This window comes from Numida meleagris, chromosome 1 (assembly GCF_002078875.1).
Source record: "Numida meleagris isolate 19003 breed g44 Domestic line chromosome 1, NumMel1.0, whole genome shotgun sequence".
Taxonomy (NCBI): Eukaryota; Metazoa; Chordata; class Aves; order Galliformes; family Numididae; genus Numida; species Numida meleagris.
Window position 1 is genome coordinate 90,858,351 of NC_034409.1, and position 27,743 is coordinate 90,886,093.

General features: G+C 41.4%; 1 protein-coding gene across 1 annotated transcript; it reads left to right on the forward strand.

Moving 5' to 3' along the window:
• Positions 8,717–27,347, forward strand: VGLL3 (vestigial like family member 3). The gene is made up of 4 exons (XM_021402837.1): positions 8,717–8,814; positions 9,000–9,255; positions 14,614–15,114; positions 21,278–27,347. Exons 2-4 carry the CDS (start codon positions 9,024–9,026, stop codon positions 21,319–21,321), a joined length of 777 nt encoding a protein of 258 aa, XP_021258512.1. The 5' UTR covers positions 8,717–8,814; positions 9,000–9,023; the 3' UTR covers positions 21,322–27,347.

Here is a 27,743-nt window from a genome sequence, read left to right on the forward strand (position 1 = left end):
GGCTGCCCGCAGGTGAGGCGCGGGGATGCGGCGGGGCGGGCGATGGGGGTGTCGCGGCGGCCTCCCCCTTGGCGGGCTGCACGGCGCATCGCTGCCTGCCCGGGGCGGAGACCTCCGCCCGATGCGCCGTGCAGCCCCTGGCGCGCTTTGGAGATGCGGGGAGCTGGTGAGTGTGCCCCAGAGCAGCGGAGCCTGGTAAGACTTTGAAATAAATCTGAAAGCCATCCCCAGTCTTGTACGTGGGGCGCGGGGCTGGCTTGCTCGGCTAGGGGAGAAAGTTGCTTCTCGCCTCCGTCCCCGCTGTGCGCTCCGCAGCCGCGCACTGAGCTAAGCGTGCGGCCGCCGCGGGGATGGGACCGCGCTGCTCCCGGCGCACCGACCGGCTCTCCTGCGCGATCGCTGCGGCGGGTTCCAGCTGAATTTGGTGATCGGATGTATTTGGAAGGGGAAAAGAATAAAGAAAAAAAAAAAAAAAAGAAAAAAAAAGTGAATCAGGAAATTCTTATCAGGCTGACAGCATTTTTAGACTATGCAGTGCGTGGGTGAAGTGGGACTAATATTGACTTGGCCCTAATGTAGTCATCTGAGAATACATTTTTTGGTTGTTGCTGCATTCCATAAGGTTTTATCATTATTATCCATGAAGATTGTTTTCTCCGTACATGGGAAGTGACCCCTAATATCAACTTGCCTGGGAGACACAAATATGGGCTAAACCATTAAAATTCCAATCGCTTGTTATTGTTTTTTTCTTTATCGTTGGGAGAAAGAGCTTTTGCAGAACGGCACCAAAGCGGACTTTGCCAGGTTGCTCACGTTGTTCCCTGTAAACACAGGCTCTGGAAAACTTACGAGTTTAGTCTGTTGCAGCGTGCCTGTGTTATTATTTCTTCCGTAATCTAGGTCACAGCTTGCAGAACTCTAACCTTGTTCAGTGGTTTTTAGCTGTGAACTTTGAGTATCCAGAGCTCCTGTTAGTAGCCTGCTTGACTCGGAGGGAAAGTAAATAACCTCAGATGATTAGGCTCCTCGACTAAGACACCTAGAAGTTGAAAAGTGTGATTGGAACTTAAGACCTGGGTGGACTTTTTGGCACTTGGCTCTGCAGACGCTTGGCTGTGTTTCTCTTCCAGCGTTTGCAGCACCTCGTACGTGAAAATCTCTCGAGCACCCATTAGTGGCTGCATCACACTCCCGTGCGGTTGCTCTTTATTTTTAAACAGAATCAAGAAGTATCTCCATCAGCTGTAAGCGGCACCACATCTGAAACGTCCCAGAGGCACCCTAATGAAAGCCGAAGTTTCTCAAAATTTCATTTTAAATAAACTGAGTTCCTGTGGCTTGTGCTATTTATGAAATGTGGAGGTAGATATGCAAGGCAAGAAACACAGCTCCTCTGAGCCAATACAGCTTATGAGCTGTGGCCAGTACAATATATCCCATTTCCACCAAAAAAGCATGCTAGAGCTCGCTGTTCCACGCATTATTGACAGTTTGTTTTAGTTAATCCTGCTTGTGCCAATTTCCCTGGAACGTTTGGAGCTGGAGGGTCTTCACAAACCGGTCAAGTGTCAGGCTGGAAAACAGAGCTTCTCATGCCGAACTGAGCACTGCTCCCTCTGCCTCCAGCAGCCGTGGGCTGTAGAGCGGTTCATGGGTTTTCCCTTAATCCAGTGCTTTTTAAAAAATAAAAAGTAGTGAAGACAGGATGAGCTCCCCATCTCTCCGTAGTCTTGGTGGAATGATTGCTTGGGTAATGCGTGACATTCTGTGAGTCTCCCTTTCTTCCAAATTGTCCTGTCAAGAACATTTAATCAAGTGGTAAAGAGCCTTAAGAAAGAGGGGAGACGAGTCTGTTGCCAGGTTTTTGTTTCTCCTTCCACATGTGTTCAACATGTAGGACGCTCCTGCGCTCCTCGCAGGGATGATGACCGTTTTAAAGAATGTTCTTCTTTGCTGGAATCAAAACTGTGGTTTAAAAATAACAGTGAGGGAAGATGTATTAGGGGGGCATCTTTAAAAATAAAGCCCTGCACTGAAGCTGACAAAGCGGAGCTCACCCTTAAAATATCCAAGGACTCCATTGGGGTGCCAGTGCCCTCCTATTATTCTGTTGTCTTTCCATAGACAATGAAGGAGTTTATCTCCCTCGGCTCTCCTGTTAATTTCAGTGAGCTGGAGGTGTGTTGCTCTAACTAAAGCTTGTGCATCTTTGTAGGTCCTTGTAATACATCTGTTGCAAACACAGTGAGTGATGCCAGCTTTCTGTGTCAGTTTTGTATCCCTTGAAGAGCAAAGCAAGCTCCTTAGCAGCAGAACTGTCATTGCAGATAGACAGGCTCGAGCTCTGGGCACAGCACCTCTCTGGAGGCCACCTCCTTCTCTTTCTGTAGGTTGCACGCAGCGCATGTGGGTACAGAGAAATGTCTCTGGCAAGCAGCTGACACTGTCACTGCTCTGTGCTGAGCGGGGTTTGAACCGTCACCTCCTTTTTGTACACAGCAGGTCTTGGGTCGCTCTAAATGATGGACCTACATGCGCCCAGATTATGTTTTGCTTTGTTTTGCTCTTTAGAGGGTGCTCCATCATGCCTTCTTAAAAGATACTCCACTCCAAAGGTACTCCAACATTTCTCTTCTGTAGCTGTCACTCTGCTAAATAAGTTCAGATCTGATTTTGCATTGCGCAGTGATGTGGAGTTTGTGGAACCCCCACTTTAACCATTTCGCAGCTGAGAAAGGATGTGCTAGCAACTTAATTTAGATGAGACTTTTTCTTTTAAAGTGCTCAGTGGGCTGAAGCCTGAATTCCTATTGAATGTTAATGGGAGTGGAGGCTTAGCACCTTAAATCTTTGAGACTGCTGAAGTCCAGGGTGTTTGCTGGAGAGAAATGAGAGGAGTATGTTTATAGAGGTGCTTACGTGTTGCCACAAGGAACTAATGAAAATGGGCCGTGGCCCTATTCCTACAGATAAAATGGGGTTTCTGTGTTCCTTTGCCAAAATATAGAGTGCATGTGTGATTGTGTTACAATAAGAACACGTTCTTGTGCGTGGTATGGAGCCATGCTTGCCAGAGTCTAAAGCTCTTTGGTATGGTGAAATTAAAACTCCTCTCACTGTTCTGAAAGTGCAGTAGTAAGCTTTGGATTTCTTATATCTTGGGTGAGGAACGGGTGTAACAGAGCTGCTTGTTCGAAGAGACTGGAAACACCTAATTGGCAAAGAATCCTTATTTTTTCTTGGTGCACAAGGAACGCAGTGACAGCTTGCCGTACCCTGTTGTCTAGGGACAGCGAGCTGCAAAGCTCAGGCTAAGGTAGGATTCACCCTGGCTCACTCACAGTTGAGCTTAAGACCTTTTAAACGGGAAGTTACAGTAAATGGTAGTTTTGGAAAATCTCCATGTTATGTAGATGTGGAGAGCTAAGCCAAACAGCATCCTTGCTACATCAGCCTTGCATAAAAAGCTGTGATATGCTCAAGTCAGACTTTCTCCTGGCGGTGTTGTAGACAGACTTTTTCCAGTTAAGGGCTTGTCTCCGTTTGCAAATTAGGTCACTAACTCAGCTCTTCCTTCCAGATGAACAACGCAGCAGACAAGGACAAGCCATGCTCAGCGTTGTGTCAGCTGGCTGTAGCTAAACCCTTGCATGTACAATGTAACTCAGTTTTCCGGAAAAGTTCTTTGTATCACGTGTTTGCAGCTTTGAGGATGGACTTATAACACTGATACTGGGTGTGCGTGGCAGTCCACAGCATCTGATACAGCAGATAGCAGGGCAGAGAGTAGCTTTGTATTTTGTTTTTGCAGCTCTGCTCCTTCCTCAAGGCTTGTTCTGAAGTCTGATGGGTGCCCTGCTGCTGACTTCACTACAGAGTGAAGGGCTTCAGAAGCTGCTTTCAGAATTACAGGGTGTAAAGCTGGGATTAAGTCCTCTGGGGGGTAGGAGGAGGTTGGTTTTTTTTTAGGGAAGAAGTTTGTTGTTGTTGTTGTTGTTTTAACCTCGTGAGAGAAGACCTGCTAATGTCAATGATTTGGCTTCCTTTACTGGTTGTTCTGATCTGGACCAAACTGCATTTGGTCCTCCTATATCTACATACAAATAGAACTCTAGGGTTCAGTGGCACAGCTCTGTTCAGATGTACCCTGAAGGATGTATAAATTCAGGCGTCTTCCACCGCTTCCCTCCATCAGCTGAACACTGCAGGGCCTTCAGGCTCTGCTGCTGCAAATCCCATCTCTCACCTGGAAAAAAGAGTGTGGCTTTGCTATCAATCTGCTTGCTCGTTTGCAAGGGCAGAAGTTAGCGTTTCCTATTTTCAAGGCACGCATCAAATGCTTCTTTCAAGCTCAGCATTCCACTCCATGATTACTTGAAATTGTCTTCTTGAATACTTTCTGTGTTATCAATAAGAGCCTGCTTGGCAGGCAGCTCCACAAATGGAGGACTGTCCGTGATTTGCCTAGGGTTTGTTACTGAAATTCCTTCTCAGAAGCTCATGTCGAATGACAGCCTTTTTCTCAGGATAGGGTCATATAGTATTTCCTCAGTGTAGTGGTTCTTTATTTTTGGTTCCTGTTCTTTCTCTCATAATGGAAAATCTGTAACAGGTGGCCACAGGCACACCAGACTTTCATGCTTGGGAGCATAAAGGACCATATGCTGCATGATGGCATGTATGGAGATAATAAGTTGTAGGAGCAGGCAACCAGCTTATACAGAATATAAGAGCCAGCCTGAATTTTTGTTTCAAACTCAGTTTAACTAAAACTTTTTCCAGTCTCGACTGTGCTTGGTAGTTTTTAGGTTGCGCTGCCTACTGGCTGCTTTCAGCTGGAAGCGAATTTTTTTTCAGTTCATGAAAAGGAATGTTCTGACATTTTTACCAGACACCCCGGCTGAGATCTGGGACCCTTGAAGTCAATTGGACTTTTGCCATTGGCTTTCATGTGGCCGGGGCTTCACTGCGTGAGAGCAGTTTCCCCTGGTTCTGAGTAGGGTATGTCAGAAAATAAGGGGAATCAACGAGACAGAGATTTTGTGGGAGATTTTGATCCACATACTTTCTTGGTGTAAAAGTCCCGAGAGGTCTGTTTTTCTCCCAAAGGCTGCATGATGCTTATCTGGCATAAACCTTCTCTTCTTTAATGTTTCCATATTACTGATTAGCTTTGGACCTTTAACTTCCTTTTGTTAGACCACTTGCAGTAAGAGCTGGAATTCTCTTTGGAATAAGTCTGTTTGTGAATATACGAAACACGAAAAATAATATTGGTTTAAAAGTTGAATGCAGCCCATGCTGTACAGTATTATTTACCCAGAGATCTGACCATTCATCCCTCAGCCACAAACTCATGTCTGTTAACGAATGTGGTATCAGATGCTACAGACACTGAATTTCCCATTTCTCTACCTATTTTCCAGAATGCTAAGCTGACATTAAATTCTATATTCTGTGTCTTGGCCAAGTTGAGATTTTCTGTGTTTGTTTTGTGTTGTTTTTCAGAAGCCGCTTCATGTCAGTCTCTAGCCTTTAAGTAAGAAGGAGATATAATTTATAAATATGTGAAAGTACTACAGATAGGAAGGTAGGCAAGGCAGACGCAGTGTTTGGTCAGCACATACACTTTATACAGACCTTACAAGTACGGTTGGCTGCTTAAATATATGCCAGAACTCTTTGTATGAAAGAAATAGAAGGGAAACTGGGATAGCCCAGGTTAGTTATCAGAAACCTAACCTGTGGCATTTGTTTTTTTTCTCCTTTGGTTTTATTTTTTCTTCTCTCATCAGAGTGGGACAAATTCATTTAGTTGATGGTCTTGCATACTTTTCCACTCACACAAATGCAGCTGGAAATGCAAAGAAAATATTACTGTTATGGTCAGAAAAAGTGATACAGAATTTACGTATGCACAGAGATATTACAAGGGAGTTAGGGAAAGAAGAACTTTTATTTTTATTGAAGGATGTATACAATGTGAGGGGTGTATATCCATTGCATACAAGGAAAATCTGCTTTATTTCTCTGTAGCTTCTTATTTAAAGGTCCCTGCAATTACATGCAAAAAAACACCAAAAAACAATTGGCTGATAATTTTTACCTGAAATACAAATTAAGTAGGTCTGTATCTGATCACAGGGTTGATTTGGTTTTGAAGCACCTTTTAATTAGGAGAGCTCTTTTTTTGGAAAAAGCTCTCCACAAAACGTAACTTTTCACTGTAAACCTCTTTAGTCTGTACACAACACCTTGTACTTGTCCATCAGTACTGCTATCTTTTTTTGCATAAAAAAAAAGACTCAGATTCAGTGTTTTCAAAAACAGCAAGTACTTGGAATGTCTTGTAATGACTACCCATGGACTGGAGGGGAGGGAAGAGAGTTGAAATGGAAAATGAATTAGATTCTTAGGCTGTAGAAGGGGGAACATTCCTGCACAGAGAAGCGGCTCTGGAGATAAGTTTTAATTTCCTGAGCTCCAGTCTCTATATGGGAACATTGAAAGACTTCCTTCCTGATAACTAAGTCAAGCCAGGGGCTATATTAAACAATGTGTTTCTGTGTATAATTGTGTGCTTGTATATGTATTTGTATACTTGCAGTATAGATACAAACAGCGTACCTGTAATGATAGAAACCAACTTTTAAAGTGTGTTGCATGTATTAGGGTTGAAATATGAGATGTAATGAGATGTTGTAATATATCAATATCTATTTAGATATCTTTAAAGGATCCCTTTCATGCTTTGTCTCTATTTAAAAGAAATAAATAGTTAAAAATAAAAAGACCCTTTCCCAACCACTTGTCTTGCATTTTTTTAAAGAGGATCTCAGTTGTGGTGATCCTTTAAACATTTTCAAGCCACTGAGATGGATGTGTTATAGATTTCTAATGCATGCATCTCCTACGTATGTGATACTGTCATTACTGTTTCTGTCTTGTTGAGGACTCATCCTTTGGTGATTACTTAGACAAAACCATGAAGCTGACTGTGAGTGTTATCTGAGCAATTCAGGGACAAATGCTAGATTTTTTGTTTGTTTGGTCAGAAGATGCACAAAGCGCTTCCCAAGAAAAGTAAAGGTCACTTCAAATTCTACATTTACAAAAGTGAGTCTTAAAGCTTCAGGATATCTTTCATTTTAGCAATAGGTTTATAGTAAAACTTGCTTATTTTGTTCCTTTTTTTTCCTGTTGTTTGTTTTGTTTGTTTTTTAACATCTTGTGATAAAGCCATATGTCCTTCATATCTAAGCAGAGCCACAGTACTACTTATTTGTGAAGCAGAGATTTATTTGAACTTCAGGCCCTTTGCCTAGATCTCCCAGGCTATAAAAAAAATTTGCTTACATCCCTCAATGCAGTTTGTGCAACAGCATTAGAATTAAAGTTATTAGTTTATTACTATTGTATGTGTTATGTATTCCAGTTAATCTACCATGTCAGATACATCTCTTAATCACTGTGAGCCTGCAGTATTGGAGGGTTTAGTTCCACTTGCAAGTAGGTCTTCCTTACAATTAATTTGTTTTAATAACCACTCAGTTATTAAACCACTAATAAGAATTAGCTCCTGAATTTCTGTTTTGTGTTACAAAGGGATAATTTTTATCAGCTTATGTGATGTTAGAGAGCATCGAATGTACATACATTGAGAGTATACAAGATTGGGGAATGACTTCCAATTATTTCTAGATGTGACAAATGTATTTATTGTATAACTGGAACTTTATAGACTGCGTAGTTGTTTAACTTGCTCTATAGAACAACTCTGGAAAAAGAGAAAAAAGCCGTAAAGTTAAAGGGATTCTGATGGTGCTAAACTGTTGCCAAGCAAACCATAAAAGATAAGTCAAGCTGTAAGCCTATAGAAAAGCGATGAAATACTTCTGCATATGTGCTGTAGTTGTTTTTGGGTTCCTGAAGCTGCTTGTGTGTAAAGTCAGCTGTAGAAATGGCTAGCTGGCTAAAAGCTATGATTCCTGCAGCACAACTGTTGTGGGGAGCTTTTTTCTGTGAAAACAGTTGTAAAGTGGAACATCTGAAAAATATGTTCCATGCAAAATGGATCTTCACACACATTTATTTTGACATTTAGGTTTGATTCAAGAGAAAGAGAGAGGATTCTGAAATAGCTGCTCACAGATGGCTTGTGCGGGCTTTATTTTTTTAAATGCTTCTCCGTGTTTTTAGTTTGGAGGGATTTTTTTTGCATGTGTTTGCAGACTTGTCAATCCCCCTCTTCCTCCAGATCATATGTTTAAATTTTTTATTGCTTGAATTTTTCTCCTTTCCTCCAGGAACATGCGTTAAACCAAACAAACGAAAAAATAAAAATAAAAAAAACAGCCAAAAACTCTCACCACCTGAAGAGGTACTTTCTCATGATAAAAACCAAACAGCCAAAAAACCCACACACTTTCCTGGCCTTAAATAACAAAAAAATTATGTATTTTGTGGGCTTTTGAAATACAGAGGAAGACTTTGAATGGATCGTGAAGTTCTCCCACTGTTCCTGTCCTCTCACTCAGGAGAGTGCAGCTGGCAAAGCTGGGTGGATATTCAGGTAGAAGGGTGAAATGCAGAGGTTGTGTATGTGGCCACCCTTCCGCAGGGCTGGGCTCAACCTCTGCAGCCCTTCCTGATGAGAATATCCTTTCCAGGTGGGAGTCAGCAGTGAATTGTTAGAGTCTGCCTGTTTTCTTTTGAAGGTATTGGGTGAAAGCCATTGCTGTTAAATTGCTTGTGGCTGTGAAATGTGTCTGAGGAGCGGGTCCATCTGTGTGTAAAGAATTAAGATTCTAAGTAAGTGCTGCTGATAATCTCTTCTTTGTAAAATGTTGGTGCAAAATATCCCTATAGCCCAACTGCAATGAACTGAAATTAATATTCAGTGCATTTAGTTATTTTTCTTTAAGGAAACCAGATGTTGAGCTTGCACTGAATGCCTTTAATGATACATCTCTTGTTTGTTTTGTTTCTAATCCCAGAAGAAATTAACTGTATACAACAAGATGCAGGAGTCTCTGGAAGTGACCCTTCCCAGCAAGCAAGAAGAGGATGAGAAGGATCAGCCTGCTGAGATGGAGTACCTTAACTCTCGCTGCGTCCTTTTCACCTACTTCCAGGGAGACATTGGTTCAGTAGTGGATGAACACTTCTCAAGAGCCTTGAGCCAAGCCAGTAGCTTCAACCCAGAAACTGCCCTTACCAAGAGTAAGGCAGGACTAAGTCCTTTGTGGAGAGGTAAGAAGAGCAGGAACGTAGGCTATGTCATGGTAATGGATATTACACTGCAGCTGAAATTTTGCTTCCCTGTGCATGTTGAAAATTCCCCTCAAAAATGAAAGAAATGAGGAGCTGCTTGAGATTGAGTGATCTGGTGCGTTAAAGGGGGAAAGAGGTTCCAAAGGCATGGAAGAGGCAGAGTGTACCACTCTTCCCATAGCCCATGGCCTCCTCAAAGGCCTGGAGGGAGCCCAGCAGAGCTGATGTGGCTTCACAAATGTCTGCTGCAAGATTTGAGGCTTATTTTTAAGCTCTAGGTGTGAAACTTGGCCTGCAAGCCAAGCTTTTTGGGATTCTGGCCTTGGAAGTGAGGAGACCCATACAGCCTACTTGGGTGACTTTGCCAGGTGATTAAGTAGTCTATGGCTGCTTTCTGGGTAGGGAGGAGCTGGCACAGGCTGGAAAAGGCTTAGGTGGAGCTCTGCCCCATGTGGCTGTAGCCTGCCCCCAGCAGAGCTCATAGGAGGGATATGGCCATTGCTACTGACCTCCTGCGGGTGAAATGGGGCTGATGGTACTCTGCTTCCTAGCCAGAAGTAGAAACATGGTCGATATTGTGTGACATTTGAACAGGACTGTAATGCTCATGCTTCAAAATGAATAAGTGTTATCAGTATAATACTGAACAGATATTTCCAGATTATCTAGGTAGATCTTAGAGATAAGATTTTAAAGTTGATGGCTGGAGAAAGTTGGCCAGTAAGACGCTACTTCCATTATTGTGTTGCATGTGACGGTCCATGCAGTTTTTCAGATACACAACTGCATGAATTCTGATCTCTTTACGTGGACTGGCAAAAGGATTGTAAACTAAGAATAGTGAGTAATGGCCTTGCATCCAGCTGAGTGAGAGAGATTCCAGGAGGATCCTGTAGGAGTGGTGGTGTTCATAATCACTGATGCTGAGGTGAGAGTACTTTAATGAAAGTCACAGATAATAAAGAGAGGATTTTTGGAAACCACTACGAAGAGAAAAATAGCACAGAAGGACTTGCTTTCCAGAAGGATAATGACAAATCCAAGGAAGTTTAAGAAAAGGTCAGCACAAGTGGCTAGGGAGCTAGAGGAATTTATGACTTGAGACGAGACCATTAATGTTAATGGGAAATTTTCCATTGACTTGACTGAGAGTAAAATTGAACCAATGCTTACTAAAAAGGAGACTGGAGCATTTATAAATGACCCTGACATACTCTAAGTGTTTTAGAGATGGGATCAAGGCAGTCACTAGAGATCCATGCCTACAGCAGACCCTCTTCACTGGATGTTGAGACATATCTCGGGGTGGGGGCTGTGTCCTTCTCTTTAGCCTCAGGCATACTCTGCTGTTTAACTCTGACCCTCCCAGTTTTACACCACTCCACAGAGGGCTCTGCAGGGTTGAGGATGACCTAGCACAACGGTTCTTCACGCATGCTGACTCCTTAGCCAGGGTGCCCCATGCCAGTGGATCATGGAGGTCTGCATGTCTAGAAAGTGTTCCAAGAATAAAGTAAGAAAATATGCCCTCTGCCGTTGTTGCACCTGCTGAAGCAACGTGAAAGTACCCAAGGAGGTTGCTGGGCAGGGCTGCTTGCTTCTGCATTGAATGCTCTAGGGAAGATCACCAAGTTTGCTTCTCCAGAGAAGAGATTTGGCAAGGGCTTTATTGGACCCAAAAGAGTTTCTGAAACATGGCTGTTTGAAAAGGTGGGGAAAGAATGGTGCTAATGCATTAGTCTTTCTGTTTATACACTATTGTTGAAGATGCTCAATTATGGCAAATGCATATGGATTTGCATTTCATTACCATAAGAAGTTAGAATATCACTAGATTGAAGATCTTTAACAAATAAAGTTCATGGAAAGTAAGACTTTTTGTCAATAAATAATAAACCACCAGTAATAAATAATAAATTGCCAGTAAATTATTCGAAGATCAATTAAAGATCAATTTAAAAACAATTAAAAAGATTTTGCATTCACAGTAGCTGTTTTAGAAAGTACAGATTTAAGTGGAAAGTGTGTGGGAATTAGCTTTCTATTCAGCTCATTGTATTATAATTTCTTTACCTGAAAGAAAGGACTAGCAGTGTTTTCTGCTTTTTTTCATCTAAGTTGTGGCTTTTTTAGGGTCCTGATGGATATGCAAATTATAATTTCATCATTATGGTATTACTGTGGTTTTTGTTTTTAGGAGGAATTTTGCTTGTGTGTAGAAAACATAATCTCTTGTCTCTTATACATTGAAAATACTGATCAGATTAAGCTAAAATTGTCTTCAAGATTGACTTCCTATAAACTATAGATTCCTGCAACAGACTTGGGTAACACAGATGCTAAATACCTGATATACCTGAAATCTTTTTCAGGAGCAACACTTGAAATCAGTGTTATTTTGTAGTATTTTTATCAACGTTTTTTTTTTTCTAATTGAAGCAGATTTATTTGTTTTCTTGTGGGTTGTTATTTTTCCCTTCTTGCCTTAATGGAAAAGTAATGTTGTGCTTCAGAAAATTCCATACATTGTCTTCTTTACAGCATGTGGGCACTGGCATGTTTTCCTTGTGTGCTGGCCAACCACCATTAACATTTGCATTAGTCACCACTTTGTGGTATCTGAGCTCTTGCCATCTCCCTGCCTCCCTGCACTTAAGAGTAGGAAATAGTGGTAACCACATATCTTTCTTGGTGCACAGTTTTAGTTATATACCTCCTTCTTCCCTCCCTAAAGCCTCTGGAAACTACTCAGTTTATTTTTTTTTTCTTAAGGACAGGGCTGAAATGGCTGCCTCTCCATTGCCATATCTCATAGAGGCCAAGCATTTAGCATGACAATATCTGTAAATATAATTGACTGAGCTCACTACTTTAAAGGAAAGAACAACCGTCAAGCACAGTGGAAATGTATGGTAGTTGTGGGTTGTGGTTCAACACAGAGATGGCTCCTGTTGATGATGTTGCACACAATGTTTAGTAGACTCCTCTGTGAGCATTCAGACTGGATGAAGTTTTCTTGCAAATGATGTAACGTGATGGGCATTGTACCCCCCGTGACAGGAGTTCACCTTGACCAAAGAGGTTATCCTCTGCAGTTACGCTCATTGGTGTCCCAATCGTGGGTGAACCATGACAATTTCTGACAGTGGTAATGGCCTTGTGAAGTGGACACAGGTTTGACAAATTGAGATGATCAAACGTGTATGCTGTGGCCTAGATCCGTTGCATGATTGGTGAAGTCAAGCTGATACGCAGTCTGGGATGAATTCATATTGGCAAATCCAGTGGTTTTAAGTGTTCTCTCCTGATATTAAAATTATCCTGCAGATAGTTTGTGGTTTTCTGTCCTTTTTTGAAGTGAGATGGTTTGGATTTAGGGCTTTTCCATTCTGATAACAGCCAAATAGTTTTCAAAAACTCTCCATGACAGAGATTAGTTTTCCAGAATACTGACAATACATTACCAAGCTGTGTTTCCCTGTTAAGCAGTAAGGAAAACAACAGACTAGGTATGAAGAAGCTTTTTTTTGCTTTTTTTTTTTTCTTACAACCCTACTGCCAACATTAAGACCTGTGCACTCTGTGTCTCAGCCTAATCCCTCGTAACAAGGAACAATTTACAAACGATGAACAACACTGGTTTCAGAGGGGTGCTGAAGCTTCTGTTGTATGCTTGAAGCTCTCTCTAGTCTTCTAGTCTGAATCACAATAGGAATACAATGCTAAAAAAAGAAGCAATCTTTTGAAGAAAGCCATATTGCAGTTTGCTAGATAGGCTTGCGGCCTCTGAGAGGGTTTGGCATGAAGATAAATTCTTTACAGTTGTCCATAGTGCATTTGTGAAGGTATATCCAATACCAGAAGTTAATCAGGCTCAATAAACTGCCTAAATCCTAGCCATTTGATGTGTGGAAAAAAAATCTGTTATTTTAATGGATTTTAAAATAGATACATAAGTGTTCTAGTGATGCAGTCAGAAAACTCTTTTACAGTTTTTGTTTCCAAAATATTTTATGTAAGCAAAGTTTAAAGGCAGGAGTGTTTGAAGAATCTGTTCATTCTCAATGATGTCTTCACCCAAATCTCATTCCAGTTGCTTGTTAAACAATGCAAAACAAAAAGTCATTTAGAAAAAATATTATAAACATTTTTGTAAATGCTAAATGAGGGATACAGAACTCCTCACCTTGTCAAATATTAAACTTCTCTGGCTTTATTTCTTCATAGGCTATTTTTATGACTTTGTTCTTTCATCGGAGGTAAAGTCCTCTATTTTTATGTTTCCATCTTTGACCAAAAAAAAAACAAAAAACAAACCCAAGCTATTTGAGCTGTGACATATTGCATGAAGCAGTACTTTCAAACATGAGTTGGCAAGAGCTATGTGAGAGTGGAGATGCCAATACTTTTCCTACACATCAAAAACACTAACCGCTCCTTCAAAAGAGGAATTTTTAGATTGTGATTTCATAATGTAGAGTTATTGGAATCCATTTAAATACAAGTTGAGCCCTAGCTGTGAGAAGCAGCAAGTCTTTTATTTCTGACAAAGACTTCTTTCAGCTACATAGGTGATATTGTTTGTCTGACCCTACTGGATACAGGAAACATGGTATATTCTATAAGAGAATAACACGAGGTGCATTCGATTGATTACTACCCCATCAAAGCATACAATGAATTTGAAGAGAACTGGCATTCTTCCAATAGCCAAATGTCTCATTCTGCAGCGTGAGCTAGTTCTCTGTCCTCAGAAGCATTTAGCAGCATTTAGCAGCAGCTGCCTTTCTAAATGATATGTTCTGGTCTGGTCAGGAGTTAGCATCTCCTCATGATTCCTGTGTCAAAACCCTTAGAAATCTGTGACCCTTCAGCCTGCAGAAGTCTCCTCAAGGACGTCTTATATGCATATAAAAACCTGGAGGAAATGAAGATGAGGTAGTCAAGCTTTCCTCAACAGTGTTTGTTGACAGGACAAAATGCAATAGGGCATGAATTAGAAAACAGGAAATTCCATCTGAACACAGGAAAAGTCTTTGTGAGGTTGATCAGTCACTGGATGATGTTGCCCAGAGAGGGTGTGGCGTTTGGTTCTTGGCTAAAATTTGGATTGAATGTCATCCTGGACAATCTGCACTGGGTGACCCTGCTTGAACATAGTTGGACTAGGTCATCTTCAGAGGTTCTCTCCAACCTCAACCATCCTGTGATTCTGTAATTTCTGAGGAAGCTTGGGTTCAACATTAAGAATTTGAGAGTAGAAAATTACTGAGGGGTTTTTGTCATTCAATTGTTTTTTCAGCTTTAGTCATGCTTCATTTCTCTCCTCTCTTCCAGAAAACTCAACAATATCAAGCCAAAGGAGCAGTTTCCCAACTTCGTTTTGGACCAGCTCTTATCAGCCTCCCCCACCACCATGCTTAAGTGGAGTACACCCTGATTTCCCCATTACTGCACCAGGCACCTTCCCAACACCAGATCCCAGCAGTTGGCCAGGACACAGCCTTCATCAGACTCCCCCACCTCCTCCCCCTGCTGCAGCTGAATCCTGGCATTATCCTTTAGCATCTCAGGTGAGCCCTTCATATGCACACATGCATGACGTGTACATGCATCGCCATCACCCTCATCCACACATGCACCATCACCATCCCAGCTCGCACCGTGACCCCCGCTATGGGTCTCTGCTGATGCCTTCAGTACGCGCAGCCAGGATTCCTGCTCCCCAGTGTGACGTGACTAAGACAGATCCTGCTGCTGTCACCAGCGCTACCTCAGCATGGGCTGGAACCTTTCATGGAACGGTGGACATTGTGCCAAGTTTTGGGTTTGATGCAGGTAAGATCGTTCAGTTGTGTCTGTGGCTTGTTTTAGAAGGAAGAATTTGAGAAAAGCAGTGGAGTCCTTCCAGCTGAAGTAGGGTTTATTCTCAGAACCTTCTCCAAATATGTTTCCAGATGGGAATCCCTCCTGAAATTGCTGTCAGGGCAGACAATCTGTGAAACATTCAGTTCTCACTGTCTTTTGCTGAAAGACCTTTGTCACTCCTGGTCCCACTCAAGCCAAATGAGTTGTAGTGTGATGCACTTTTTTTTTTTTCTGGTTTAAATCTTGTGGGAAATGGTTAATTACACTTCCATGTGGAAGCTTCCAGCTTATTCAGTTAGTTAGTGTGTCCATTCACCAAAATATAGCTCCAAAGAGGACTGAACTAATGACTTCTCAGTACACGAGGATTGCATCTTACTGATCTAAATTGGAACAGACCAGCATTTCCTTCCTGTGTGTGTATCCAGGTGTCACACAGAGAGGAGATACTGGTTAAGCTGTACTCACCGTCACACTAAACTCCATTCTGTAGGCTCCAGGCAGAGGTCTCCAAATTAGATTTATTCTACCCCCATCTGTGGGATAGCCTCCATAAAATACATCTGCTGCATCAGAGGCAAATTTTGACTTGAAGGCTCTCACCTCTGTATTAGAGAAGTCTGGCAGCCCTCACTGTTCATAGTCACTTGGCATCAGGTGATGAGTGACTCATTTCCAGCATCTCCTTCCACGCTCATGTGCACTGTTATGGCCTCCTTTTTTTGCTTGTTTTTTTTATGACCAGCAGAAATCCTTGCAGATTTCCACTTAAACACCTTTTATTATTTTATTAAGGAAATGCTGGGTTTGTATCTCTCTTCTCTTTTGCTTAAGGTATCTGTTTTTTTCTTCTTGAGGCTGTCTTCTTGATAGCTCTAGCTGACCAATTCAGTGTATGAGAAGAGCTTCCTTGCACTGATTAGCGTGTAGGAGAAAAAATAATTGGTGGTGAAAAAAAATTTTCTTAAATATGAAATTATAGGAACCACATCTCAATTATTGCTAAGTGAACCTATTAAAAACATCTCTTCCCTTAATAGCAACTAAAAACCAGTAACCTCTTCTAAATACCATACTACTTGCTCCTTCAAGAGTTTAAGAAAAAGAGTAATAGGATTCTTAATATTAGATAATTTCAGATTTATTAATAACATTTCCAACCATGCAGATGGTACAAGAGGTATTGCATTTCATGCTTATAGGTGTAATGACTGACTGACAAGATTGTGAAAGTAAGTTCTGTTTTTCTGACAAATTCCATAATGGAAGTTGCTTTCTCTGAAGCATGAGCAAATTGCTGTTGGCACTGACAGAGGGGGCCAGCCAGCTGGTCTGAGAGTGGCCCCAGCAGTCCAGCTCCAGAACTCTGGAAGCTGACTTACCTTCTGGGGGATGGAGCAGGGACTGTGTCAAGGACTGTTAGTCAGGAAGAACTACTTCCAGAATCTTGCCTAGGCTGTGAGTTATTCCAGTGCTGGGCAAGTTGGCTTGCTTACTGCTTCTTTGTCCTTCTAATAAACCAGGTGACCTTTCTTGAAGAGTGCAGTACCTCAGAATAGACTGTGCATCCTACCACTGCCTTACAGAGCTAATATAGCCTTTGCCTGGTGCTGCATGCTCCTTGTGAAAATCCCTGTGCAAGGGTACAGCTGGATGCTAATTTCCTCAGGACCCTGCTTTGTCAGCTCTTACCAGTATCTTGCATATATTATAGTTGTCTGTTCAGGATGGGAGCAGTGGAGAAGGCGTGGACAGTCAGTTTCTGGCCCATGCTTATTGTGTAAGTCGATGAGTTCCTGTGAGAGAAATAAAAAGAAAAATGATGTGTGACTGCTTTGTAGAAACAGAGGATCTCAGCAGAGATCTTTTCTTGTTCCCTTTCCTCTCCAAGGTAGGGTTTTTAATGCATAAGTCTCTGCATCACAAACAATTTAATTACGTGTATCTCTGCTGAGAGCTGGCAATCTCAGCAGAGAAGCTGAAAACTGGAGGGGCTGGAAGAACATACTCACTTTCGCCTTAGAAGAGGTTTCCTCTAAGTTAGATTGAGACATGGATTTGTTAGAGTGCATCCAGAGGAGGACCACAAAAATGATCCAAGGGATGGAACACCTATCCTACCAGGACAGCTGAGAGAGCTGGGGCTGTTCAGCATGGAGAAGAGAAAGCTGTGAGGTGACCTGATAGCGGCCTTTCAATATCTAACGGGGAGCTACAGGATAGAATGGGACAGACTCTTTAGCAGGGTCTGTGGTGATAGGACAAGGGGAAATAGTTTCAAGCTTAAAGATGGTCGGTTTCAGTTGGATATAAGGAAAAAGTCTTTTACAGTGAGGTGGTGAGACGCTGGTACAGGTTGCCCAGAGAAGTGGTGGAAGCCCCTGTCCTTGGAGACATTCAAGGAGAGGCTAGACCAGGCTCTTAGCAACCTGATCTGACTGTGGATGTCCCTGTTTATTGCAGGGGAGTAGGACTAGATGACCTTTAAAGGTCCCTTCCAACTCTAAGGATTCTATGATAAGGTTATTGTGGCAGGGACACTTCAGTTCTAGAAGTCTTTGCCCACAACTCGATGGAGAATAAAGGACATCAGCCCCTAGAACTGTCAGTGCATTGGATTCCATAAGTTTCAGGTGATTTATATGGAAAAAAAAAATCACTTGTAAAAATCTAACACACATGGAGGGTGCTTTTCATGACTCTTCAGATATAGGTATGCAAATGATTCTTTTTTTTTTTTCCTTGCCCTCTTACAGTGAGTCACATTTCTTATGCTACTGTCACATGGGATTACAGAAACATTTGCAAAACTCTTCATGCTGAGTTACAATGGAGTAGTATCTTTGGGATCAGAGCAGGCTGGCTGTAATTTTACCCTCATCCAGCTACATTGTTGCATCTCTGCTATGCAGAGCCAAATATACAATCTCCTGAATGGATGATACTGAATCCCTGCAGAGGTTAAGGGGGCGTTCCCCTTGCATGCTGGGTGTCATTTGGGAATTTGTTTCAGAACAGATTGTATGGGACTTTAGCGTCTCACTGTTTGCAGAGCTAATAAAGTATTGATCTGTCATGCACATCTGTTTGAACTTACATGGTCCGGTTTTGGAGGGATGAGTTGGGATTTAACTACCTGATTCCCATTAAATGTGGCTTAATCCTCATGCTGTGTGTTGCAAATTAACCCTTTTATGAGCTTCTGTGTTGGCACAAGTGGGATTAAAGAAAGCACTACCCTAAATCAAATCTATTGCAACCTTTTTTGCTTGTGGCTGCTGGTATATGGTGTCTTTCTAAAGCCGAAGTGCCCAAGATATGGACCAGTTTTGTATCAAGCACGAAGCACAACCTGTTTATAGATTAAGCCTTAGTTCACCGTCTTCCCAATGCCAAGCAAAGCAAGGTCAGCCTCTAACATGCTGACTGCAGCTCACAGCACATGTGGATAGAGCATTACTGCAGAATCCTTGTGTTCATGTTAAGGGTGTGCCAGCTGAGTCGGGCATGTAAAACCAGGGAGAATTTCTATCTTGTTCTATAAGTGCTTGCCTATGTGCCCTCAGGAGCAGAGCAGCCAGCACAGGCACTCTTCAGATATTGGTCAGATCCAGCTGTGCTGCCCTGTGGGGAGGAAAATAGAGTGCCCTGCTGTTGTGGAGCCTGCTAGAGGGAAATCTTGCCCTGCTGTTGGACAGGTGTGCTGGAGAAGGCTTTCTGTAAACCCGGCACACTCAAAGCTGAGCAAGCCTATCTGATAGTTACAATTCTGTTTTTGAATTGAGTTACACAACATCTGTCCCTAAATGTAGGTGAACTAATTGATATCCTCTAGTCCTGGCTAACCATGCAAAGTCCACTTTGGAAATGTCCGTAGGTCAGTGTGTCATGCTGAACATTGAATTGGAGCGATCAGCCTGCTGCCTTCTGCAGAGTTGTCTCTGGTCATACAAACTATGAATTTGTCACCATTTATCGGGTTTGTTTAGATGTTCCCACACAGCCTGCATTCTGCATGTGTGGCAGTTAGCTGCAGCACTGGCTTCTCAGAGATGGGGAGTTCTGCTGGTGCGGAAATACTGGCTCACACAGCACAAGCTAAGATGTCTTTGAGGAGGGGAAAACATTTGTTCTAGCAGCAGGCTGCAAGCTAAAGCTCTTGGTTAGCTAGTAGGGCTGCACTTGGATGATATGCTAGAAGTGCAGTTAGTCTTGCCATAAAGAAGATGGGAATATAATGAGGAAAAGGCATGGAGAGTGTTCCACATTCAGTTCCGTAGCTAAGGCAACTTTATTTTTTTTTATCGTTTTCTGTGGCTGTTTGGACTTAATAGCTATACCTTAAACCTCTCTGTTGCAGTTATTTCTGTTTGTTGCAAAGATATTTAACTAGGAAGGTGCCTGGTTAGCTGTTATCCCCCTTGTACTGGTCATTACCATCAGGTGGATGTCCTCTTAAACAGATGTGCGTGTAATTTTTTTATTTTTATTTTTTTTAACTGGTATAAGCCATATAATCTCTCTCTTCTCCTCATCCTCCTCTGTCTTTGGGGGCCTTTGTTGAAATGGTGAACTTAAATGACTTCCTTGCACTCCAGAAAAGTTTCTGCTGAGTCCCTCTTAATTTTTTTTTCGTTGCTTTAAAAAATAAAAAGTAAATAGAAGGGAAAAAATGTAATAAAATTGTCATCACTAACTTTGAGAGAACTTTGAAGGAGGCCAACAGCAGCTTATTATGTCTCTGTCTGTAAATGATACTGCCAGAAAAACTCCTAACTCATAAGTGAAAAGGAATAATCCTCATTGAGTAAAATCTCTGAATGTGGCGTGTCTTAACGCAGGGATGTCTCAGTTTTTTAAGTCCAAAGAAATAGGTGCAAGTAGATGTTAAACGGAGCAGAGAACCACAGCGGGTTTGGCTGTGTGATCACATATGGAAATGAGTGGTCTATGCTCAGCACATCTTCAGTTCTCACCAGTTACCAAACAGGCAGTTTCAGTGGCTGCAACATCACCGAAGTCTGAGAGAGCTGCACCTATTTAAATTAGTGGTGGATTTGGCCTTAAAGTCACAGCGCATCAGGTAGTTTGTGTTTTGGTCTTGGCATAGGAGGACAATACATGGCATGATACAGAACAGAGCATTGCTGCCTATACAGCAATATTGGGAATTGCACCTTCATGTCACAAAATTTAATTTGCTTGGCACAAAACATCAAGGGGCAGGCTTTAAATCAGTGAGGTGTAAGTGTGTTACTACCTCTTAAAACAAGTGCCTTCACCTCTTCTTTTCACTTTCCCTGTAAATGAACAAAACCATATCTTCTTTGGGAAGTTTCATCCCCACCTCCTCCTCTATGGTCTGGATTTTAGGTATCCGCCCTGTTGGGTGTAAATCTAGCGAAGATTGAATCCCTCTGGAGTAGAGGAATCCCAGATTATAACAGAGGTTCCAAGTCCGTAATGCTAAAGCCACAGCATAGCACCACATTTATTAGATAGTCCTCACTTTTTATAAAGGAAAATGTTAGAAGAACTCATAACAAATGCAAGCTGAAAATCATTAATTTTTCCCATGTGGAAGCACTAGCCATTCCTGGCTAAAAATCTGACACTCTGTAGGTGAAATTATTTGGGTTTCTTTTTACTTGCTGCATGAACATTTTCCCTCCCTCCTCTGTAAGGTGAAATGCCATAGAAACGGTGAGATCCTAAAGTGTTACAGGTCTTTCTGAAAAGAGATGGGGTCAGTGGCTGGCCTCTATCAGGAAAAATGATGATGTTCCGTAGCGGACAGTCTGTGCAGACCTTGTGGGGGGATTTTATCACACCCTGCTCCTCTCCGAATGAGGCCAAAACAAGAAAGCACACATGATTTTATCAGCATTCCTGAACTGCTCGAGCCAGTCTAAAACTTAAGTGGGATTTAAACTTATCCCACATAAATGATAGAACTGGAAGCAATAGCAGTGTTACTAACAAATCCACTAGGATGGTTATTTATGTTTGGTTTTGTTGTTCTTTTTTAAAAATCAAAAACAGTTTATCATTACTTTGCATGCTTGAGGAGGCGAAGGGAGGGGGAGGAAGATGTATCAGATATTAAACGTTACTTTTCTTTTCTGAAATCCAGGTCTACAGCATCAGGACAAGAGCAAGGATACTTCTTGGTTCTGAAGTCCAGATATAAGTTAAGACCAGCTAGAGCTGGAGTCAGCACAGCTTGGCGGGTGAAATAACCATCGCTGACTCCTTCTGCACGGGGCAAAGGACACGCGTGAAGATGAAGAGCCAACCATTCTCATTTTGCTATTGAGCCTTTTACTTGCAAGGCCACTTATGGGTCCCACAATGTTGGAAAATGAACGACAGAAAAACAAACTCGCTTTTCTTTCTTTCCTCATCTGAGCCTGCTGCAGCTGGGCAACCTAACTCCTTTCTGCTCCTTTAACAGTGTTTTGTTTTGTTCAGCTTGATATTTTTATGAACAGTCTCAATTGTCAGGAAAAAGACTCCCCTGACTGCAGTGCGCCTCCTTTCAGGAATACGTTATTTTGTAGCTCTTTGTGCATCTATTTTTGTAGAAATACAGAAAGTTTGGTTAAGGATTGATGGGCTATTTTAGGATGACATATTTTTTTAAAAAAAAATTGTAAAAATTGTTAAGTTCTGTTTAAAGAACTTGCTCTCAGAGAAGCACTGGCAAAAATGTATAAAATGCTATTTTTAGATGTTTGTGATGTGTTTGTGCATTTTGTTTTGTTTTGTTACCTCAGATGTCTATCTTTCCCTTCTTTTTAAAGAGCTAAACCTTCTTTGTTTCCACATTGCTAGATCTTGATGTTTTCATCCTTTTCTTCTAGCTTAAGCAAGTATAATTCGCACCTAAAGTTTCAGCCAAATATTTTTCCTGCTGGTGTTAGATTCTAGTAAGGGTGTTTTTGTTCTTGTTTCTAAAGATGGCTTTGTGCTGTGCTGTCAGAAACTTGCAAATGCCTTTAGCATGGATCAAAGCCTGGACTTACAGGAACTGCATTTCCAACCCATCCAGTTTTTCAAAATGGACCAAATACTTTCATGGATCTAAGTCAGACCTGAGTTTGGACCTCATCTGTGATCCATGGAAGCTGATGAATGCAGTTCCCTATGAGTTACGCTTCAGGCTCTCATAGTAATCGTTATTACCAGCATATTCTTATTTTAACTCATGAGGCAAGACTTTCAGCTAAGTTATTCCAAGGGTTTTAACTTGTAACATGAATGTTTAGGAAAGAAATGTCACTTTTATAGGAATGCATGGCTTGCAGAAACAAAACGTTTTCAACTGGCCTGATCTGTCTGCTGAGCACCTCATGGGAAATGCTGAAACTTTCAGCTGCTGTTGACTTCAAAATCTGGTTGTCTAATCTAAGATTTGCTGGGGGCCTTAAGGGACCCCAGCTACTGCTCTTGAATTTTGTAAGAAGTTGCACATGCTCAGCGCGCCCAAAAGCTGGGCTTTGTCGCTGTCAGGGTAAGAATCTGAAGTGGGAAGTGACATGGCCAAGTCTAGTCACAGCACACCTCAGGGTGTATGAGAAGCACCATTTCTGGCCTGGGTCCTGGGTCTGACATGCTTACTAATGGCTTTAGTGGAAGCCAAGAACAGGATCCAATCCTGAATAAGGGCTGCAAGTTTGCCCTCAACAGCCCCATTCCTGTGATGGCGCTGTCCAGCCTTAGTGACTCCAGTGAGTGACAGTATGTGCTTAGCTGGGACTGAGTGCAGGATCAGGGTTGCCAAATCCTGGCTATTGCTTGGAAATGTTGCCTTTCTGATCTTTTTACCTTCAGTGAATGAATACGTTTGGGATCCCCCTGCAACATTTCCCAAGGCTCTCATAACCTATTATATTTCTGTTACCATTGTTTTAGGGCATCCCTTTCTAAAAGACTAACCACCTAGAGGGAAACCAAGACCTAAATGTAAGACTGATAAAAGAAACAGTATAATTTTAACGCAGTGAGTATTGTGAATGTAGGGTTGTCAGGTGGACACCACATGGATGTGTGTGTGAAAGGGGAGGGGGAGTGTTGGGATGTGCCTGCCAGTCTGAAATTCAGGCCTTCCTCCCTTGTACTGCTTTTTCTCTCCAAGCTTTTGAACTTGATCGTATGAGGTGTTGAGTTCTCCCTTGACATAAGAGAGGGCTTGACATGCTGGCACTGTGGGCAGTAGGATTATATCACAATTTGATCAAAACTTTAAGCATGTACCTTACTGATATGAAGTTTCAGGCAGTGTTAAAGTGCTGAATTGATTATTCTTATAGGTTACTTAAAAATAATATGGTTGTAGTTTCTACATTGGGATGCTGAATTAAATGCTATTCTTCCCTTTTCCCACCTCTTATCTTTATAGCCTATCAGTATTTCTTCCTTTTAGTGAGTTTCACTCTCATGAGAGTTTTGAATATTATTGCTGTTCTGGTGGAGCTAGCTCCCCAGTGTGTCAATGAATTAGTAACAGATTGGGAAAACTGCATGGAAAGGAAAGTATCAAAAGGCTCCATGACTTGTTTATTTATCAGGACAATATCGTTCAGGAAGTATGAGTTCCTTAGATAAATTAAAAATTAGGAATTCTTACAGTGTTAGAGATACTGGGGAAAAAAATCCAAGCATTTTCTTTTTTTTCCCCCGGTCTTGGTAAAGCTGGAAGGCAAAGAGGCAACATTTCACAAGGGAAACAATGAGGAAAGTTGTAATTTAGCTCTTTGAACATCAGAGCTGGAGAGTTTAGGGCAGAAGAGAGCAAAGCAGTATTTCTTTTTGAGATGTAATATGCTTGATTTCCTGAAACAGTTTAGTTAATGTCTAGGAAGAGCAGTCACTTCATTGCCTTCCTCTTTGCAAGTTCAAATGATGAAGGATCTCCTCCTGCTCCCTGTGGTTGTCAAAGCGGATTGGGACAGGAACAATCAAGCCTGCAGTTTGCACTGGAATTCCTTTATTGAATATTTTATTGAGTTAATGGGTAGAGAGCATGGATATGTGGTGAACCTGTTGCCTCTTTCCTCAGGGACTACTGCTATATGCTCAGTTTCCCATGCTGAACTTCTGAGTGTTCTAGCAGAACTTGTGTTACTCAGCAGGCTCTAGGAGACACATGCCAGTAAAAATCTGCTATCATCTGTAGCTGTTCACACACCAGTCGACCAGCTTTGGAAGACAAATAAATTCAGTTATTTTCCCTCAGTAACAAACTGTCCCGCGTACTAACAACTGAGCAGAAAGTAAAAGCCTGAGTATGTAGCAGTAGCCCTGCTTCTATTCTCTGATTTGAAGGACTAGAAAGAAAAAAAAATTCTTCTCTGTGACAAGTTTTTAAGTTAAATTGAGCAGATTTGCTTCTCTCTCACACGTGTGGCTATACACGCACATTTACATGCACAGAAATGTGCTTATGAGAAGCAGATGCTATGCTAATACTGCTCTTGAAGGAGGAGGGGATTGCTTGCGATGTTGCACTTACAGCATATTGACGACAGTGAGAAAGAAAAGGGAATAGTAAGGCTGCTCATGCTTCCACAGATAGGATACAGGGCCCTTAAAATCAGGTCACAGACATGGCATGTGTCTTAACTTGTTACTAAGGGAGCTTCATTCTTTTCGTGTGTGGTGGATTCTAATGCTGTACCAAGAAAGTGGATGATTCATTTTCTGAGGTCTTATAAAAACATGATGTACTTTGTCACTATTTCTGGGAGAACATAGGGAAACTATTGTTTTATTTCAAGAAAACCTAAATATTAAAGTCTTTAAAGTTATCTGGGATTTTATTTTGTTCCTAATAATGATGAGAAATCCACTCTCAGTTTTTGTGTCTTGTTTGCTTAAAGGCAGGGGATGTTCAACCTGACCACCAGATTTTGGAAAGCAGATACCCATTTTGTTTCAGCTGGGGCACTTCCATCCTAACAAGATGATGCAGTACTACAGCTACTAACCACCCAGCAGATTTTATTTCTGGAGAGCTGAATAAGCTATGATTGATGACAGTAAAATGCACTTTGTTATGATTTTTCTCTTCACGAGACACAAATTTGCTCATCAGCTTTTCTGATTCCTCTTTCGTAGTGTGAAGTGTTCGATGAATGTCAAGATTCTCTCAATATTCTGTTTCTCCTGCCTTTAAACATGCTTTTCAGAATTAATTTCTCACCCTAGCTTTCAGAAAGACTGGTTGCACGCCTCTTGAGTGCAGAGGTTGCATGAGGGGAGTGTTATGTTTTCCCCGCTATGCTTATGAACACTTACCTTGGCACCCTGTTTCCAACCTATTGTGTATGTCTTGCTCTTCTTCTCCCACATGTCTTTATGTATATATGTATATACTTATATACATATATATATACGCACACACATGTAGTTATACCTAGTTCCCTCTTCCCTCCATTCCACCCTCATGCTTCAAATACACACTCTTTGGAAAAAAAGTGAATGACATTACTAAATCTCATCTGACTGAAAAAAAAAAAATGTAGGCATTTTATTGCATTCTCCATAACCTCAGGAGTGAATGGAATTTTTCCATACTTAAAAAGAAAAAAAAGAAAAAAGAAAAAAAAAAAGAAAAAAAAGAGAGAAAGAGAGAAAGGAGAGAGAGAGAAAAAGACAATTCCTTCCCCCAAAACCCAACATTTCAAAAGCCCTGATCTCTTGTATGTGTAGAGATGACCATGCAGTCAGCAGAGTTACACAGAGAGGCACAATATGTTGCCTTTCAGTAGACAAATATATCTTGTTGAGTACAATTATTTTAATTAATTTCAGGTACAATATTTTTCTCCATATCAATGGACCAGCAACTTATGTTTCATTCAAGCAGTTTAGAATTACATATATATATATATATATATTTTAAAATTGACTTCCTGGCTTTAATGTGTCTGCCTTTGAGCTTTTAAAGGGTATTTGAATGATAAATATTGTTTGTGTGTGGATTTTTTAAAAAGTTGGTGCATGTTGTTTATGACTGAAATCTCATGTAAAGCAGGATGGTATTTAAACATAAATACTGCTTTTATGTATTAGCCCCATGGGCACAATCTGACAGCTATGATGCAGGAAAAGGGCCCTTTAAAGTCTAGAGGACTCTTGCCTGAGCATGGTCAGGAGAGGTTTTCTTGTGAAGGTTGAGCTGGTAGTGCTGTGAGCAGAACCGATCTTCTCCAGCACTGTGTGTAAATGGTTGGGCAGATGCTGCACAACACATTAAAATTAGACTGTACTTGCGGGTTTACACTTGTACCCTCTCATGGAGTGAACTAATTGCCAAAGGAAATTAAAGATATCTCTGGAAACCTTTGTTTTAGCAGCCATTGGTCAGCACAGCGCCCATAATCCTCTGGCTGTTCTTTTTCTGTGGTCTTCATGACACCATGGTGGGACCTGTGACAACTTGCCTGGAGTTCCCTGTGAACTACAGGATGTTTTTTTTAGCTCCCAATAAACTTAGTTTAGGGATGGAGGTGATTAAAACATCACAGTTCTTGTGCACCCACACAAAGGCACAAGCCTTCAAGTTAGATCAGCTGTGCATCATTGACAAGGGTGTTTGTTTTGCATGCAGGAGCCCTACTCCTCCTTTCTTCCCTCACAGTCTGTTGAAGTCTTTGATGGTGTTAAGATCATTGGGACCAGCTGTGAACTGCTGTCCAGTGTTGGCTGGAACAGAGAGGAGACCCAGGGTCTGGTCCAACATTGGTGGACATGTACTGGAATCCACACTGATTCCAGCAAGCTTGGGCTCAGGTAATTAGTACCTATATACAACCAATGTTCATAGCAGTTGAGGTTTACAGTAATCTAGTAAAGTATCTGCAGAACTATGCTGCACTTTCCCTGCTAGCTGTTTGTAATTATCATTTAAAACCATCAGTCAAGTCAGGGTCCCTCTACTTCCCCGCTTGATTCCCAATCCTGCTTCCCTCAAAACTCCATTGAACATTTTGTCCTTCTCATCAAAACTGGTGGGAGACTTTGTACAAAGAAAAGTGTCACTGTTTTAATTACTGAATAAATAATTTAATGTGAAGTTTATTGTTATATTTTTTATGTAATATTTTCAGTTTGGTCTGTATTTCTCAACAATTAGCTAATGCTTTCTTTTTATTCTTACGCAACTGAAGAACTCATAAATCTCTTTGTAAATTACAGCATCCTGAGTTTCTTTTTTTTTCATGAGATTAATTTCTACAGCCAAGAGTTTGTCTCCTGTTGAAAATATTGTAAAACAAGTGTTCTAAACTGACTCTCTCCTGAAATCGAACAGAGTGAAAGCCTAGCATCTAAGGGATTTCAAAAAGGGCTCTTGCATGAAGACACTAGCTTTCTCATTTTGATAGGGTCTATTGCTTTTGCTGCATTGTCTTTTTTTTTTTTTTTTTTTTGTCCCTATAAGTTGCTCTAGAATTAGAGGCTATTTTAAAATCAGATCTGGTAAGATGGTATAGCTGGTAGACCTGACACTTCTTAGTGTAAGAGCTTTTTAATTTTATAATCTTATTGCAGTTTTGATGCTCATCAAGTAGAAGTTTTCCATAAAAGTTTTTTTT